The sequence below is a fragment of the Vitis vinifera genome, chromosome 6, assembly GCF_030704535.1.
Source record: "Vitis vinifera cultivar Pinot Noir 40024 chromosome 6, ASM3070453v1".
Classification (NCBI taxonomy): Eukaryota; Viridiplantae; Streptophyta; class Magnoliopsida; order Vitales; family Vitaceae; genus Vitis; species Vitis vinifera.
The window spans coordinates 7,739,400-7,758,675 of NC_081810.1; the positions used below are offsets into that span (position 1 = coordinate 7,739,400).

The 19,276-nt window shown below is 32.8% G+C and overlaps 2 protein-coding genes across 2 annotated transcripts; both read left to right on the forward strand.

Annotated features, from left to right (window-relative positions):
• Window positions 1–6,018: 6,018 nt before the first annotated feature.
• Window positions 6,019–7,125, forward strand: LOC104879606 (basic leucine zipper 34-like). Its single transcript, XM_010653126.1, has 4 exons — window positions 6,019–6,449; window positions 6,594–6,684; window positions 6,786–6,912; window positions 7,013–7,125. The coding sequence occupies exons 1-4, from the start codon at window positions 6,019–6,021 to the stop codon at window positions 7,123–7,125; spliced, it is 762 nt and encodes a 253-aa protein (XP_010651428.1).
• A 5,736-nt stretch (window positions 7,126–12,861) lies between these two features.
• Window positions 12,862–14,369, forward strand: LOC104879526 (bZIP transcription factor 30). Its single transcript, XM_010652576.3, has 4 exons — window positions 12,862–13,295; window positions 13,411–13,501; window positions 13,611–13,737; window positions 13,822–14,369. Exons 1-4 carry the CDS (start codon window positions 12,943–12,945, stop codon window positions 14,139–14,141), a joined length of 891 nt encoding a protein of 296 aa, XP_010650878.1. The 5' UTR covers window positions 12,862–12,942; the 3' UTR covers window positions 14,142–14,369.
• The last annotated feature ends 4,907 nt before the right edge of the window (window positions 14,370–19,276 follow it).

The window sequence follows — 19,276 nt, forward strand, 5'->3', positions numbered from 1 at the left end:
TGGTATTTTTATTTTTTAAGAAAAAATTTAGAGGGCATTCCATATGTGTTATAGATTAATCATATACATTTGCAAAAGTAGTGGTTGAGATCTTTTAAGATTGTGAAGGATAAGATTCTCCAAAAGAAGTGATATTGTTCTATTTATAACTGGGCGAGGTATATAAAAGGTATGTGTTATAATTGATTACACAACTTATTAAGAGAATCACAAAATCTAGAGCTTTGATTCATTTATATATGAATATAATAACCAAAAATATGCATGTAATTATCACTGATAAATTAACATCCTATAATAAATAATAAAGTATGGTCCAAGATATGAAAAATAATGCCAAATGAAATGTCACTCATAAGCAATATTGGGCTTTTCTTGGTCTTTTGCCCCTTTACTTGTGGGGGGGGGGGGGGGGGGGGGGGGGAATGTATAGTACTTTGAAAAATAAGTGCATGCATATCTAAGTATTCATGTAGTTGGGATTTCATCATGGAACAATAAATCAGTGGGCTGAAAAGGGCTTAATTACTATTAAAAATTATTGGTAAGGAACAGGAAGAAAAATAAAATTTGAACCAAATTTGATAATTATTAAAAAAAAGTATTGGTTAAAAAAATAATTAATTTCATCTAGTTAAAATTAACGCAAAAAATCTAGTGTTAATTATAACCAATCAAATTTTTATAGTGTCAATTAATTTCAATAATTTAAAAATTAATAGAACTTTAATATTCATTACAAGACAATAATAAGTTCAATTATTCGATTTTAGAACATACAACGATGCTATCTATATAAATAGAAAAAAAATTACGTGGTCTATATCAATCGTATCTTTATAATATTAGTTATAAGATGTTAACAAACTCAGTAATTTTATTTTATGATAACAGAAAAATAATAGAGTACCAGGACAATAATAAGTTCAATTATTCGATTTTAGAACAAACAACGATGCTATCTATATAAATAGAAAAAAAAATTATGTAGTTTGTATTGATCATGTCTTTATAATATTAGTTATAAGACGTTGATGAACTTAGTAATTTTATTTTATAATAACGGAAAAATAATATTACATATACAAATAAAAGATTTTACATCATTGTTTGCATAAAACAAAATAATGCTATTTTTATTGTTTGTTTTAAAGTAAAATTAATTTAATCATAACGACTTTGTTCATCTTATATTATATAAACTTTTTGCACAATTTTTTTTTATAATATTTTTCTTTGTAAATATCACGACAACATGTGATAAAAAAAAATACCTCTATATTTTTATATTATTTTTAAATAATTAACCCAAATGATTAAAAGAGTTAAATTGGGATAAATTTCTCTCCTATATTTCAAACAATGGTGCATTCTTTGATTTAGTTTTAGAAGCATCGACCCATGTTTCATTCATTTTTGCATAAAAAATTATTTTTAATGCTTGTCCCTTTTTTTTTTTTCCTTTTTTTTAAATGACTCATTTTTCCCTTTGACAATATTTTAAATACCCCCCAGATGTAATCTCCCAAAATACGCAATATAATATCCCACCCATTCCAGGACATTTCTCATTTAGGGATTAACATGTAATGACCAAAATAAACAAGCCAAAATATGTTTAGCATTTTTATATTCCATTTATGCAGGGGTAGATTTGGTATTCACGATTGTTAAAAGGCTATGTGTTTGCGACCGGACAACAGGGATTGGCTGGTGAGTTACGGGGAAATGTTTCTTTCTATATAAAGGGAGAGTTCGTCACTGCAAGATTCATTTGGTGATTGTGGTAGGGATAGTGTTTGAAAACCCGAAAAGCTTTGATTTGAATGATTTGAGTTGGATTTCACTTTCCTTCTTAAATTCATCTCCTTTCTACTGATATGGGTTTTGATTGTCCAGGTGTTTCAGTATTGAAGGAATGGAGGATTTGACCTGGATTTTGAACATGGGAATCAGCCAAATTCGACCCCAAAATGGGTTGGAGGATCAGAACAAGGTTGAAAGCCCTGGAAAAGAAAAAGAGGTGGTGTCTACTGAAACCGAGCAGGAGACCGAGACCCATTTGGTTCAGGAGAATCCAGATCCTGTCCCTAACAAAGGCCGCACTGCGAAAACCAAACCCAAGCGCAAGAGGTGGAGGAACCCTTCTATGTGTTTTTCAGCATATGAACATAAAAAATGTTGCATCTTATGTGTGTTTGTAGAGTTCGTTTTTGGTTCTTTTTTAGTGGTAATTGGTTTTGGTGGAGGTCTTTCAGGCGAGTAAGTGGTGAGGAAAAGACCGTGGTGCCGGCAATGCCCTCTGCCAGACCAAGGAATGAGAGCACCGAGGGCCCAGAGGAAGGAGAAGTTCAGAATGAAACTGAGCTAGTGACTGAACCCCAGATGAACCAGGGTCGAAGCGGAGATGGAGACAAGGACCCCAAGAAGCTTCGACGGTGGATATACATATACCTGAACCTTTCTGTTATCCTTTCCACTGAATTCTCAAACTCGAATTAAACAAACAAAATGGAATATTTTATTTTTCTTTTTATTTATTTATTTTTGGTTTAACATTTGGATATCTCTCCTTTTGTGGCATGTAGAATGCTGGCTAAGAGGCAATCCGCGCAGAGAACTCGTCTTCGAAAGCGCCAGTATGCTTTGGAACTTGAGGGACAAGTGAAAGCTCTCGAAGTAACTAAGTCTACAATTTTGTACATTTTCTAGACTCTTAACACGATCCAAAGCATCTACTATATTATTCTGTCTGTTTGTTTGCTTGTTACATGAAGATCGAGGTTGCGATTGCTCCCACAAGGATCAAGTATTTTGATCGGCATAATTCTTCTCTGAAAATGCAAAGTAGTTTGATTGAGCAAAAAATCTCAGTCTATACTAATGAACTTGTGTCCAAAAGAGGTTTGCTATACATCTCTAGATATCTCTTCTCCCACATTTCCATAAAATTGAGACAATCATAATTTATGTATTCTAAAATTTTGCAGCTAAATACGAGAATCTGACACTGGAGAGGGAGATGCTGACCCAGCTTTATATGCTGCAACGCCAACGCCGTCTACAACAGTCAAGCATGGCGCCGCCGGATCCTGGGCTTCAGGCCATGAACAACATGAACTGGAACCAACCACGAGCTGGGCAGCTGGTGGGTCCTGGTCAATTGATGGGTCATGGTCAGATGGTGGGGCAAGGTGTGGACACAATGGCGAATATGAACGTGAACCAAGCTGGGCCACAGCGGTTTATCAGACCTGGGTTGCAGCCTGTGCTGAACATGAGCTTCAACCAGCCTCCAGGGACTAAGAATATGCTGAACTGCCCAAGTTTCAACAGATTGGGAATGTGAATTAGCTTTTACCCAATTGGTGTGGGAGAGATGATGAATTTGAGTTTGAATTCATAATTTCTGCTGTATCTGATGAAGGCACTTTTCTCCTCCAGCCTCTTTCTCGGTTGCCAAAGGAGAGAATAAAAGGTTTCTCTTTGGGAGTACATAATCATGAAAAATTGAGGAATAAATGTGGAGTTCCATTCTTGACAGTAAATGTTAAGTTAAATCATAGAACATTGGAAGGTTCAAGGTTTTCTCCTCCACCAAATTGTGTCATTGACTTCTAATAAAGATGATTGATTTTGCCAATGACTTCTCTGATCAGATCTTAATTCATGAATTCATGGCATTGAACAAGCAACCAATGGCATTACCCAAAGTTGAGTATTATTTGAGTAATTACTGCACCATTTGTTTTCTATATATATATATATATATATATATATATATATATATATATATATTCACCTTTAATTACTCACTCAATTTTCACGACATATGATATGATATTGAACTCAAAATAAATTTAATATTAAATTAAATCATAAAATATTTTTAAAAGTGAATATGAGTATAGATTGCATATCTTGGTTTTTCTTGTCACCTTGAAATGCTATCATAAATTAAGAGTCTTTATGCTTTAAGTTTTACAAATTCATGTTTAAGATTCAATGTATATATGATAGCATCTAGATGCAAATTATATCAATTCTATATGCCAGTAAAAGAAGACAATTTCAATTTTACCCGCATATATTAAACTCAAAATAAATTCAATACTAAATTAAATCATAAAATATTTTAAAAGTGAATATTCGATTATTTAATGGATTGTGCAATTGGGTTTATCGTGTCACCTCCAAATGCTATCACAAAGAGTGAGTTTCCCAAATTCATGCTTGAGATCCAATGCCTATATGATACCATCTAGAAGTTAATTGTCTTGTACTTCCTTCTCTAAAATCAAATGTATAGACAAGCGAAAGAAAATGATTTCAAAATAAATTCACTATTAAATTACATCATAAAATATTTTTAAAAAGGAATCTATTATTAGTCTATAGATTGCACCATTTGTTTTTTCTTGTCATCTCTAAATGCTATCACAAAGAGTCCATATAGGCCTCATGTACTATTTTTATGCCTTGGGGTTCAACAAATTCATGCTTAAGATTCAATGCATATATGATAGCATGTAGAAGTTAATTGTTTCCTGCTTCCAACACCATTAATTACTTACAGAAATCAAGAGCTCAATAAGTATAACAAAAAAATTGTTATAAAATTTGACACAGAATTAAAATATTTAAATTAAATGCAGGATTTATTTTTAGATTTTAGGCTATAATTACATACCTTATAAGTGCAAATAATTATCGACTTGCCATATCAACATTTAAATTCATTGAATGACAAACCCTTATTATGAGATATAATGAGTATATCACAATTGTTTAGTGCGCCACATATGGGAAAAATATTGTACAAAATCAAGGTAAAATTATTATTATTTTTATCACTAAATAAGGGACATTTTAATTTTGATAGAATTAATGGTCATTATGGTCTCATATTAGTTTGCAAGGACTCCACCACATAGATACCTTTTTATTCTTCTCTTCTGCAAGAGATAAATATCTTTTTAGGGTTAATTTTATTGAGATTTCCCAAGTTTAATGTAAATATACTAAGTCACCACAAGTTTCCAATTTCGTGTACTTTTATAAATGTATTTCATATTTAAATTTTATATTTTAAAGAATAAAATTTAATTTTTAGAGAATTATTAAAAACTCCTATTTAAAATATTTTTACTTAAAATTTTTTTAGAAAATATATTTAATAAACGAAATAAATTTATAAGGATGTTAATTGATGAAATTTGAAACAAATGATAATTGAGTGTATTTATACCAAACCCTCAAGAGGTCCCGATAAAATTAACCCTATCTTTTTATTCTTGCCTTCGAAAAGACAGAGATCTATTTTTCTCTAATAGTGCTCCTTAGATGTATGCTTTTTTTTCAAAGACATACTATGTGCCTCATGCTAGAACTTTAATATATATATATTTATATACATTTGATCAATTGTGTTACTACCTATTTTGCTTTCAAAGAATTGATGGAAACATGAGCAATTAAAGAAAAATAAAATTAATTAGAAATCACAAATCATTTTCAAATTATGTATAATAAAAATTTGGTAGGTTTGAATCTTATGACTTGTGGTGCTCCGGTCCTTTCAGTACCATCATCAAAAACCTTACGAAAGTGATAACACAGTTCTTGAAATCAGAACATAGATTTTGTTTCTGTTTTCTGACCATGCTCTCTCTCTCTCAAGAAGAGTCTTGCTCTCAGTTCTGAATCCGAAGTCAAGTGGGTGGGCTTCGTTCAAGTTGGTTTCAAGTACAATAAATGGAGAAAATGAAAGGAAAATAAGGCAGAAACCATATAAGGAGAGATCTATATTTGCCAATTGTTACATTTTAGGACAATTGAACATGGAAAATGCTGTATAAATATAACCAGAATGCAGTCTCATTTTTTGTATCATTCCCTTGAATGTGGGTACCTAATTGTACTAAGTAGAAAGTGAATTATCTTTGCAAGATCTTCTTGGGTTTCCTCTAAAATTTGCATTTACTGCTTTGTTTTTGCAGGTGAAGACGTGTTGCAGAAATGGAGAATGGGAAGCAGCCTTGCACCAAGGGGCTACAGTTAACAAAAAACATAAACCCGAATGGAGCGCCTTCTTCCACTGGTAGCCAGGCCTTTAAGATGATTTCTCCGGTGGATATTCCATGCGGTACTGCTCCATTTCCTTTATTCAAAAAACCCTCCTTCATGAACCATGTTGGAGATGGCCGCAGTGGGACTATGAAGCAATATCCAGAGCCTTCCCAAGGTAAGCTCAGTACTCCAGATGATAGAAACAAGCAAATATTGATGCAACATCAACCATCAGATAAGGCACCAATCTCGGGTGATGGAGTAGCAGCATCTTCTAGCAGTGGTTTGCCTTTGGATTCTGATAAGCCTGGAAATCAACCAAAGTCCAAATGGGATCGGAACCTGAACAATTCTAACATGGATCCGAAAAAGCTCAAAAGGTGAAGGATTTTTTCTTGTATTAATTGCTATGATCAATACTGCAGTTCGTTTGTAGAAATTGTTCCATTTCTATTTTGTTTCCAACTTTCTCTCTATTAATTTTTTTTTCTCTTTTTTTTTTTTAATGTTGATTTTGGTTGTAGGATTCTTTCAAACAGACTTTCCGCTCAAAAATCTAGGCAGAAAAAATTTCAATACATTGATGAAATGGAAAGAAAGGTGAAAGCCTTAGAGGTAACAGAGCTCTCTCTATTCAACATAACACCATGATATTCAAAGCTACAAACAATGACTAATAATATTTAATTATTCATCAATCTTTTCTACATAAACAGGCTGAAATATCTTTGCTCACTCCTCAAGTAGCAGTTCAGGAACACCGGGTTGAATTATTGAAAATGGAGAACAGTTTCTTGAATCAAAAGTTGGCTTCCGTGGAAGAGAAGAATGTGATAAAAGATGGTTGGAGTGCAACCCCCTTTCTCTACCACACAGAAACCCTATTGATCAATGAGAAAAAGTATGTGGTTTAAAAAATTAACGTCTTTTCTTTTGTTTGCAGCTGTAGTGGAACAGAAAAGAGAGGAAGTGAGGAGGCTTAAGGAGATTTACAGGCTTCAACAACAGCAAATCCAGGGTAGAGGAATGTTCGGTTGGAAAATGGGATTCATGTGAATGATGATCAAAAACTCAAACAGCCATGATGGTGGGGATAGAGAATAATTTTCTTTTTTTCCCCTTATGATTCAAATATCTCCACTCCTGTAATTGATCTTCCTTTGTTTTTAGGGTTTAGGACATGTTTTCTTGTCTTAATTTGTTCATTGTGGAATCTCCTTTTTTGGCTTCCTTTTTATGTGGACTCCAGACAGGTTAGATTATTGTTGTGTGCTTCCTTTTATTGCAAACCAAATTTATTTTCAAACACAATCACTATCATTGTCTTTGTAATAATTGATTAGGAAATCATGGCTTTTGATCTGTTATTTTTGTTTCTCTATCAATCTTTGTCACCTCCATGGCACCTATCTCTTGTTTACTTATCAGTATGCTTTCTCCTTTCTTCCCCTTCTACACTCTCTTAATGGTGATATCGTTTTCTTTAATTATCAACCTATGGAACCCCGCTGGCTTTTTTTTTTTTTTTTCTCTTATTTCCTTATTTTTATTCCTTCTTTCTCTCCCTTCTCCTGAGCTCTCTTAATATGCTGCTAAGTTTCACACAAACACGTACATGTACACAAGACACATGTGTGCCTTTCTTTCTTTTCTTAACCAGAAGGACATCAAATTGTCCATGGACGTATGTCTTTCAAACCAAGCACTAAGGCAACTTTCTTTCAAGGAACATGGGGCTGTGCAAGCAATTCAATGCTAAAATTAGAGACAAAAGCCTAATTAGTGTTTAGTTCCCTTTATCTCACCACTACAAAATAGATAAACAACAACACTTCTTTCCGTAGTGTTTTTATTATTATTATTATTTTATCTACTACAAAATAGACAGACAATGACGCTTTTTTCCATGGCTCTTAAAAAAAGCACCGATATTGAGTGTAATGTGTAATAATGACACTTGTTATTGGAATCCTTGGCGTTTAATTTGTACAAGCATCCTTAAATAATTTACCTTTTCTTATCCTTGGCACTTTTGTGAAGCACCATCTTCTAATAGCCTATATATACCTTTTTCTAAAATTTCAGCTTCACACCGCAAAATAGACCCACCAAATAGAGTTCCCTTCACTCTCATACCTTGACAAGATACATCAAAGATCTACCCATGAAAACACAACTACAAAACTACATTAGTCACTCTCACACTCCAACAAGATATCAACGATCTACTAGCAAGCTGTTAGAAATTTAGAAGACAACTATTAATCACCCTAGCATGACCTTGTAAAGAGTGTTAAGGTTGATGTAAAAACAAACATAAAATACAATGACGCTTCTATAAGTGTCAAGGTAAAAAAGCAATTGAATATATATAGTGCCTATAAAAAACATCATTGTCTTTGTTATTGCACATATGATGACACTTTCTATAAGTGTTGATATTACTAATCAAACAAACAATGACTTTAATTTGTGGTGACAATTTGGTAAATTGACTACAAAACAATGACGTTTATTACAAGTATCAAGGAAAACACTTTCGATAAACGATGACTCTTTTGTGGAAAGATGATGATTGTAATAAGCGTTAATGATTATTAGTGACACAAAAGATAGCATATGCTATATTCATTTCTTGACCGTCAATAATATTATGTTTCTATGAAGCATCATTATATCCATGATATTTTAAAAATGTCATTAATTCTTTTTTTCTTGTAGAGGCTCATAAAGGCAAACATCAATCAAAGATAAGGATTGCCACGTCTTTTGTTGTAAATATCTAGTATGTTCTTAGAATAGGGTGGTAATATTCAATCTCTCTATCATTTCCGTTGTTTTCCTTCTTTTCCAATATCCTTATTTGCATGACAGTTAAAGAACGCTCACCATGGCATTCCTTTTGCATAGGTATTTAGTTGAGGAAAAGTATGTTTTAGTACATTCTTTTAGGAAAAAATACAAAAGAAGATTAAGATTTATAAAATTCAAACTTAATACAATCAACTCAAAATATTTAGCATTTGTGCACTTTTAGGTTAAAGGCATTATCTTTTTAACTTGAATGAATATTATATTTAATATTAGATTGTATGAAATTTGAATTATTTTTAGAGGATTTCTATTTATTTATTTCCTCAAAAGAGTATACCCAAACATACTTTCCCATTTAGTTGTGGGGGTGAAAGTTTCACGAAGTGACTCATGGTTGGATCAATCCCAATACTAACATCAACTATTATTTTTCCCTTTCTTATTCTTCTTTTCTTTTACTCTTTCCTTACCCCTTCTTTTCGTGTTCTTTCTATCTTAATTAATGAACCAGTTTTTCTACTTCAATGTAAAGTACATACAAATTTCTATAATTATAAAAGTGATCACTTCTACTATATAATCCTCATCTCCTTCTTTCATAATAACAAATTTTTTCTTGTTATATATTCACATACATACTACATACAAGCATATATATATATATATATAAATGTATAGAACTTTAAATTTGGGTTATAGACTTTCCTTAGTGAGTTAACCAATATTTGATCCTACGTCTCTTTGATTGGGCCCTTACCTTGATTTGTGTTCCTATGCATGTTTCTATGTCATGGACATACATACATACATACATACATATATATTAAATTTTCATGGAACTTAAATTTAATCCTTACTTTAATTCCTTAGTAAGTTAACAACCTATTGATCCTATGTCTCTTTGATTGGGCCCTTACCTTGATTCGTGTTCCCATGCATGTTTCTATGTCATGGACATATCCAAATGCTAAATAAGTGATCTATTCGAATAATAAATATACATAAATTAAACATTCTTAAACCAATAAGGGGATTCTATTTGAAATTCAAATTGTATTAAATTCTACCAAAGAGTTTTTTGCGTGACTTAAGCCAATAAGTGTTGCTATTTCAAATTCAAATTGTGTTAACCTCTACTAAAGAGTTCTTTGAGTGAGTGCAAACGTTTTGCAGTACTTTACCATTATCATGAGGAATGTTATGAGTTCACACTTGAGAATGTAAAACTAGAGCTAGTCTTAGCACTAACACATAACTAGCAAATACATGCTATAAGACTTCATTTGAATTATACAAAGTTCAAGTAAAGATGAATAAAAAAATATTAGTGAGAAAGAAAAAAAATGAAAATCAAGGGTAAATAAAATATAAATTTAAACATAATTTTTTTCGTCTCATCTTTCTTTCAATTATAATTTTTTTTTTATACAAAAACATAGAATTTGAAACAAAAATTTCATTATATTATATCTTTCACACTAAACCAAATAAGAAAATTAGGTGAAACTAAAATAACCTGCTTAGATCAATAGCATGCCTATGACAACTATGCGAACCCTTTCCAAGACTTGAGACATCACACTTCAATGAATCATGCCTCTACATCCTTTGACATTCTTCTTTTGAATTGATTAAGAACATTCCTAATATAAGCTAACAACCAATCTATAATCCACAAAAAAAACAAAACAAAACAAAAAATTGAATCTTTATTTCTAAATGACTAGTGATGTTATTATCAAGAATAAATGTAGTCATGTATCATTTTGTCGAAGCCCTTTAGTCTACAAGTGCAAGAAAACCATGCTTTAGTTTGAGGTCATACAATAATAATTATAAAAAACATCAATACTAGGAAGACTTTAGTATTTCCTCACAGTTACTTTATACTTCAACAGACGTCTTTCAAGCTTAGCACACTAGGTCTTATTGATGCATATGCATATATAGTCCATGAATTTGGAAATTGTAGGTGAAGGTTGGTTGTAGATCACGAGGTAATTAAATAGAGGGATGCTACTACTTAATTTGTTAAGGAAACTCTAGAAATTTCAGAAGTTGCCAATCAATATTAGTAATTAATACAAAAGGGCTACAAGTCAAGAATCTTAGTTTAGCTCAAAGCAAAGCAAGTCTAAGTACCATGCCATCAACATACCTAGCCAATCATTTGAACAATTCTCCTTTTTCATTTACCTACTATTTTTGAGACTCATACAAGGTTTTTAGTAAATCTTTGAAAATCAAGACCATGTTCTTTAGTCCCTGTAATGCCTTGAGAAATATGATTCACTAATATAAAGTCCTTTTTTCTTTTCTTTTTTATTCAGAGCTACATTCGTCCTTTAACCTCCAATTATCAACAACTATACTAACTAAAGAATCATATAGTTTAATTGCATGTAATAAGTGATTAATTAATTTGAAATAGCAACATGATCGAAATTGCTAAACCCTTTATTACTCTTGACCAATTGTCCTTACAAGTTGACAGTAATTGCATATTAAAAATGACAAAATGAAACATTCTAAATTAGACATACTTATGATTAGAAATATTAGTATTTTAACTACTTGACGTTGACAAATCATTTGAAAATAACAAATGTTAGATAACGAAATGCAATGGATGTCAAATGACCAGTTTATAAGTAAATAATTAACTTGAAATAGTAATATGATTGAAATTTCTAAACCCTTGATTTCTCTTTACCTTAATGATTGATTATATATAATCTTGAAAATTTGTCGTATGTATGTAACGGAACAAGTTGACACTACTTGCATATTAAAAATAACAAAAAATGGTTGCAACATTTTAATTTAGATACTAACGATCATAAATATCGGTTTTTAACAACTAGATGTTGACATATCATTTGAAGTTAACAGATGTCAGAGAATGAAATGCGATACCTTCCAAATCATATGCAAATTGTCATAAACACGTGCATTTACTACTTTTTTTTAACGATTTGAAGTTAACATATCATTTGAAAATAACATATGTCAGATGATGAAATGTGACCTTCTAGATCAAATGCTAATTATCATTAATATATGCATTCAATAACTTAATATATGTCGAACACAAAGGAAATAACAGATAACAATAATGCTACCTTCTATTATGAACAGTAATAAGCAGGTACAAGCACATTTTAACTTCTAGGCCCTAATGGCCTCTAATAAAATGAAGAATGGAATGCAGCGTAAGAGCTAGATCATATGCTAATAATCATGAGTACACACATTTTATTAGTATATATGTCTTATTGGGTGGAATAACACCAAGAAAGACATAGGCCATCAATATGGGAAAGTTTTTCTTACTCATGTGGTCTGTAGAGTGATAATGATCATGGCATATTAGCCTGAAGTCAGTTTTGAAAATAAGAGGTCTTAATCCTCATTCATCTAACTTGGTAGCTTTCAAATTTCGCACACATTCATAAAAGAGTTCTAATGATCATTAAAGAGGATTCATAAAAGAAAATCACAAAGACTAAAAAGACTTACTTGACTGTGCTATATTGGGCTTGGCTAGCACAGAACATGTATCAATCTTGGGTACAGCAGCAATTTGCAAATCTGAACATGCAATAACCTACTGGCTCAGAGCATATTTTCAGTGCATCAGTAGTTTGCAAAACCCAGCTAGACTGAACTTTACTGACAAAACAGTCCAAACCTAACGATAATATTTTCCATCTTCATGCTATTCTCATTGTTCTAGGGCTAATAACGATATTTAGACCTAGAAATCTGACCCCACCAGGTGCATTTGAGTCAGGAAATGGTTCTTAAATTTCTGGCAGTATCTTCAAATTGCACACTGAAATTAAAGTATAATAAAGTAGGGTTATGTTTGGTGATTTGTCTGAATTAATGTACTTGTTTTCTGCCTATCTATATATATATAGAGGGGAAAGGCAAGGTTCTCTATCTCCAGAAAATTATCACATCTTCTTAGGGTTAGTATAAATTGTGAGTCCTTTTTTCCGTTTCATGTATTTTCTGCTAACATAGCTGTTGCCTGCTTGTTTTGCAGGCATAGCAATGGATGGCATGAACAGAAAGGATCGCTTCGGACTTCCGCCTCTGCCACAGCCACCTCGGTCTAGGGCTCCTTCAACCCTTGTACCCCCTATGCCATCTCAACTTGGGAGGCAACCCCAGTTGATGATGATCAGTGGTGGGGATGGCAGGAGGCCATTTCCAGAAGGATTGAGCCGCAACATCATTCCCCAGAATCAGTCTCAACACCCTGAAAATGATCCAATCTCCACTGGTCTTGTAGTCTCCGCCGCTGGTGTTGGTACTGGAGTCACTTTCAGAACTGAATCCATGACTGTGAGTGATGCCAGGGGTACACAACCAGACCCTAACATGGATGACAGGAGACTCAGACGGTTGGCCCATTTCTGCTTTCATCTCTTTTCTTTTCAATCACCTATCAATTACTTTTGTTATTCTTTCAATGATGGGGAGCCCCTAAGCATTTGCAATTATTCTGTTGGTTCACAGGCTTCTTTCAAACCGAGTGTCTGCTCAGAGATCTAGAATGAGAAGGACTAACTACATTAATGAATTGGAAAACCATGTGAAAGAACTTGAGGTACTGTCCCTAAAATTCTTGGTTATTCAACATAACAGAACTCTCTCCTAAAACCTGCAGGTATCAGCTTTTATTATTATTATTATTATCTATATGTGTATATGTTCAGACCCGGATAGCAGAACTCTCTCCTGAATTGATAGTATACCAAGGGAAGAAAAAGCTGCTACAACTGGAGAATGAGTTGATGAAACAAAAGAAGACCATGATTCAAGAACATCTGAATCTCAAACATGGTATATATCACTCATTTTTTCTCTCCATCTCTCCCTGGCCTCCCTCTTTTTCCTCTCTCTGACGGTAATGCTCATTTCCGGCAGCTGAAACTAAGGCTCACCAAAAGGAAATTTATCACCTTAAGCAACTTTTTGAGATGCAACAGCAGCAAAACCAGGCATGGATGTCCTCCTGCACATCTGGGCAGGTGGATTATATCACAAATCAAGGCATGTATCAGGCTTGGCCTGTTCAGAACATGTATCAACCTTGGGTGGAGCAGGCTGAGAATCCCGACATCCTTCAACCAACCGGGTGGGAGCATTCAGGGAGTTTGGGAATATCAATTTCTGAGCCTAATGAGAAGGTGACTTCCGAGGCATATCAACCTGCTTCGGAAGTGAAGGGGCTTAAGGAGATATAAAGGCTCCAACAACAGAAAATGCAAGGTTGAGGATTGCTGGTTTAGGATATTGCATTTTCATGAATGAACAGATTGAAAACTCTAGCCAGGCTGGTTGGCTTAGAGGACGATTGCGTTTTTTTTCCCTTCTGATTTGAATTGCTTAGTTTGTTTCTATGGTTTAGGTCCTTTTTTTGTCCTTTTATGGCTTTCTTTGAAATTCAAACTGGTCCAGCTATTTAGTGTGCTCCCTCTTATTGCCAACCAAATTTATCTTTCCCTGTGGTCTGCTGCCAGATAATTTATTTGCTATGGATTGAATCAAAAAGGGAAAAAACTGTAATATCAGGAAATGAGGGTGTTATGTCTGAACCTAAGAACGAATTGAAAAAACAGACATTAAATTATCGAAAGAAATATGAACATGAAGATATATAATTAATCAAGATAATAAAATAGGTAAAGATGATTGCAAACTTGGGTAATGGAATTGCATGTGTACTGCTGACAGTTCTTTACAATGGTTGGCCTGTTGACACTGCAGATAAAAGATTAGAGTCTTGGCCTCTTTTTTTTCAGTAGATTTAATTCTAAGAAGGGAACCAATTATTTGGCACCGCTACTTCAAATATTATGTATACTAGCTATTAATATTTGAGGAGCTTATAAGAAGAGAGAGTGTTTATATATATGTGGAATAATTAAATGTTGGGGACTTAATTCTAGGAGGTAGCCACCTGTTTGCCTTTTGATGTTATTGGTGATGGCCTTACTTTGTAAGACAAATTTTAATTTCAAGAAAAGGTTTGTTATTTTATGTGTGGAATATAATTTCAAGACATGTAACATTGTTCAAGAATTCACTATTTTTTATTTTCTCCTACTAAATGATGGAAATGTGATTTACATATATATAGTTCAAAAACCAATGGTAAGGGTCTTGAGGAGAGAAAATGTTCTACTTCTCTTAAATAATAATTATAATAGACATACATATATTGTATAGTTCCACATGACTGCAAAAATGGCCTTCATCTTTTAGCTCAACTTGATATTTTGAGTCATAGCTTGGTGCCCTTGACAGTTGGACCTAGACTGACATAGAACCCTTGATCACAGTTATGCTTAGACCTTATTCTTGAGCACATGCAAGTTTCCATTCCATAGCCATTCTCATTGTCTTTGCGATGATTTATCTATTATTTCCTTGTATTCCTCTCCTTTTCTCTTGCCTTCTCTTTTTGGTGGTAAATTTTATGTGCGCGCACACAAACATATACACAATTAATTAGGCCTAGACCTTACTCAAGCGTATGAAAAGCTTCACTCTACAACAACCCACTATTTTTAGGATAATTTAAAACGATGATCATGATTTTCTTTTTTTCTTGTTTCTTTCTACATCAACCTTTGGAACCTAATTTCAAGGAAAGGATTGGTATTTTATGTGTGGAATTTAATTTCAAGATATGAAACATTGTTCAATAATCCACTATTTTCTATTTTCTCCTACTAAATGATGGAAATGTGATTTGTGATATATATAATTCAAAAGGCAATGGTAAGGGTAGGGAGGAGAGAAAATGCAAGCACATCCACACACTACAAACACCCTTTCTTTTACTAGTGATAAGTTCAACATAAGCACATCCACATAAACACATAGCTTCTAACTTCCTAAAACTTGTCTTTTGTTTCTCCTTTTAATTTCTTGACTAAAAGGACTAATCTAAGAACTTCCTAAAACTTCCTAAAACTTTCAAGTAACATTAGGCTAACCCAGACCATTCAACACTACTAAGAACTAATCTCAATTCTCTTTTCTTTTTTCCCCAGTAAAATAGGTGGAGATTGATGATGATCAAAATGGAAATTAGAGATAAAATAAAGTTTATTTTGGCTATAGATGGATATATTATATATGCCTTTTCCAAATAGGGCAAATTTTCGTTTTCCAACCATCACATTTTCTTCTTTTCTAGTTCATTATCTTTATTTAATAGTTAGAGAAGTCTTATTGGCTACTTTTCTAACATTCATTTTGCACAAGGATCTCATGATGGGAGTAAAAGTTTCACAAAATAGGTCACAGTTGGATTGATCCCAACACTAACCTCAATTTTTGTTTCTCCTTTGATTTTCTTATTCTTTACTTACTCCTGCCTATCTTATAACATGATGAAGCACAATAGGTTATTGCATTTTCCTTGGAGCATGTTGTAAATCATGGTGTTCAAAGAAACAAATGACCATTAATTGATTGTTCTAGTATACTGAAGCTAAATACAGATCTCTAGGCGTTCTATGGCTATAAAACTCATGTGGATTACCTTCCTTCTTCAAGATATTAGTATTCAATTGCTTAAACCACTTCAGTAGTTCTCAGACGTCCAAAACTCCTATCTTCATTGTAAAACAAAAATGTTGACTTTGATAATCGCTTCACATGAGAAAATGTAACAAATTGGAGCATTCATTACCAGACATTCTTGTTTCTTCTCATATTGTTAAAATACTTGCCAAGTCTCTTTTGTTCCACTCAACATCATTTTTTTCGATTTAAGCTAGGAGTTCACTAGTTTCCCATCTCTAGCTTGAGGGTGCATGATAAGAAAGATCATAATAAGAAAGATCACATGACACTAAAAAGTTTGAAACAAATCTTGTTGAATACAAGATAACTGCTAGAAGTTTCAAACAACTAGAAGTTTTCCTCTTGAGCAAGATATACATTGTGAACCCAAATCCTACAAGCTTAAGTTTTTAGAAAAATTGGTTGTTCAATAAATATGTGTCAATTCATGATACGATCCACCAAATTAGATGCTCGAGTAGGTTTTGTTGTTGTTGCCTCTCAAAGAGTTGCAAAGGAAGAGATGGGGAGAGAAATTAAGTGATACCATGTTTGAGCTTCATCTGTTCTTGAATCGTGGTCTTCTTTTGTTTCATTAGCTTATTATCCACTTGTAACAGTGTTTGTTTGTGTTCGAAGAAAATTACTTTAGGAGAAAAGTGTGCTATATGGACCTACACATATAGATATTAATAGAAATAAAGTAGATACTTTTAGATTTTCCATAAATAGTTTTATGTTCAAAAACAAATAATTTTAGGCACAAAATCGATTACCTCAAGTTGTTTCACTTGGGTTTCCATTTCATTAACTTAGTTAGCCCTTTCCATTCCAAATCTTTAAACAAAAACTTAGCTGGAAAGAAGCTTATGAGCAAACAGAGTATGCAAATGCTAAAGTGCTCTCCACCATTAAAATAATAATAGCAAAAGCAATTGATTCAGTTAGGGTTTGCTTTATGACCCTTAGCATCATCCATAATCATAGATTCAGTTATGGAAGAGACTCTAAAACCAACATTTGTGGTGAAGACTTCAAAACTAGAAGAGATTGGATAATTATGAGAGTATTAAGATTGATTTTGGGGAATGATATTGTGGCTCAATCCCTTTAGAAATAGCCTATTGCTTCCCCTACCATGAAATTGGGATTTTCTCTTTAGTATTGAGATAAGCTAGGTGACAACACAAGGTTTGATGAAGCCTATGTACCCTTAGTGGCTGCGCCTACTATATGCAAGTCTAATAAAGGAAAAATTGAACTATTAGTTTGTACTAACCCTAGTAAGATGTAGTATTTAATAACTTTCTTAAGATGGAGAGCCTTTGCTTTCCCTTTATTATATAGGTAAGAAAATAAATAACTCATTTAAGAGAAATCATCAAATACAGTCTTATTTTATTGCACCATAATTTTACTCTCTAATTTGATGATAATACCATATTTAATAATCATATCCCATTACAATTGACTCAAATATACTTGGTGGAGCCAATTTTTTGGACTAGATACCAACATTTGCCCTAGAACAACAAGAGAGCATGGGGAATCAATTGTAATATTATAAAACTCAAGTTTGTAACCTACTATTCACTACATGTAGACTCCTCATAAACTGATGATCGTAGTCTAATAAGGTATGTGTTATTAATCTCTCAAGATTACCTCTCCAATTCTTGAGTTATAGATTATCTTATTATATAATCAATTGACATACTCTTACTTACAAAAAACGTATGTCATATTCTAATTAAGGAATTATTATAATCATAGTTTTTGTTTTTATTTTTTATAATATGTCCTTAGAATCATCCAAGAGGATATACCATCTAAAACTTATGAAAGATCATGATGCCTATATGAAGAATACTTATTGCTACCAACCTTTATCAACAGTGACTCAATCTAAAGTTACTAATGATTTCAACACAAACTCAAAATCCTTTCAAAATTGAGAGTCCATGTAGTATAGTATTTTGGTGTTGATAATTAATGTCGTGATTCTTTATAAGTCTTGTTTTATAGGTAACCAACCATGTACACTAGTATACTCACTATGGGAAACCTAACTATTTTGATGACCAACACAAGTTATTCTTACAACCTCGAATGGATTGCCTAGGTACATGAATCAATTGTCACCAACTCATCAATCTTACAAGGAATTCATAATTTGAATCGTGCAAATACGTAGTCATGAACAATGCAAGTGATGTAGGCCTGAATGCTTAAATATCAATATTACAAACAAATTATAGATGAATAGGAACTCAATTCTAACTTTGTTACATCATGTCTTATTTTTAAAAGTTTTATCCCAAAAAACTTTGCCCTACCTCCATAGAAGACATCTACTAATCTTCCCTAGGCTGATTTTTGCATAGATCTGCCATGACCTTTTGCCTAGTTTGATATGCTTTGGAACACATTATCTAACCGAGATTAGAAATAGATATTCCCAAATTTTTTGTATGCTCCCTAGTTGGTTGGTGCATGTTGGGATTCATAAATTGTTGCTACACCCAAGGTTAATACATGTTTTGTGTTTGGTAAGCCTGATAAATGTGTTAATACAAGACATGATCCACAAATTATATGTCCAAGCAACCATAAATGCTAAGTTTTGTTGTTATTACCTATCAAAGAGTTGCCTAAGGTGATATAATTCTATCTAGTGGGTCTTAGTTTCAGTTGCCCAAGATTGCATAATTGTTAGAGCGGCAAAAGAGAAAGGAAGAACATGAGAGTGAAATTAAGTGATACCATGTTTGAGATTCATTTGTTCTTGAATCGTGGTCTCTTT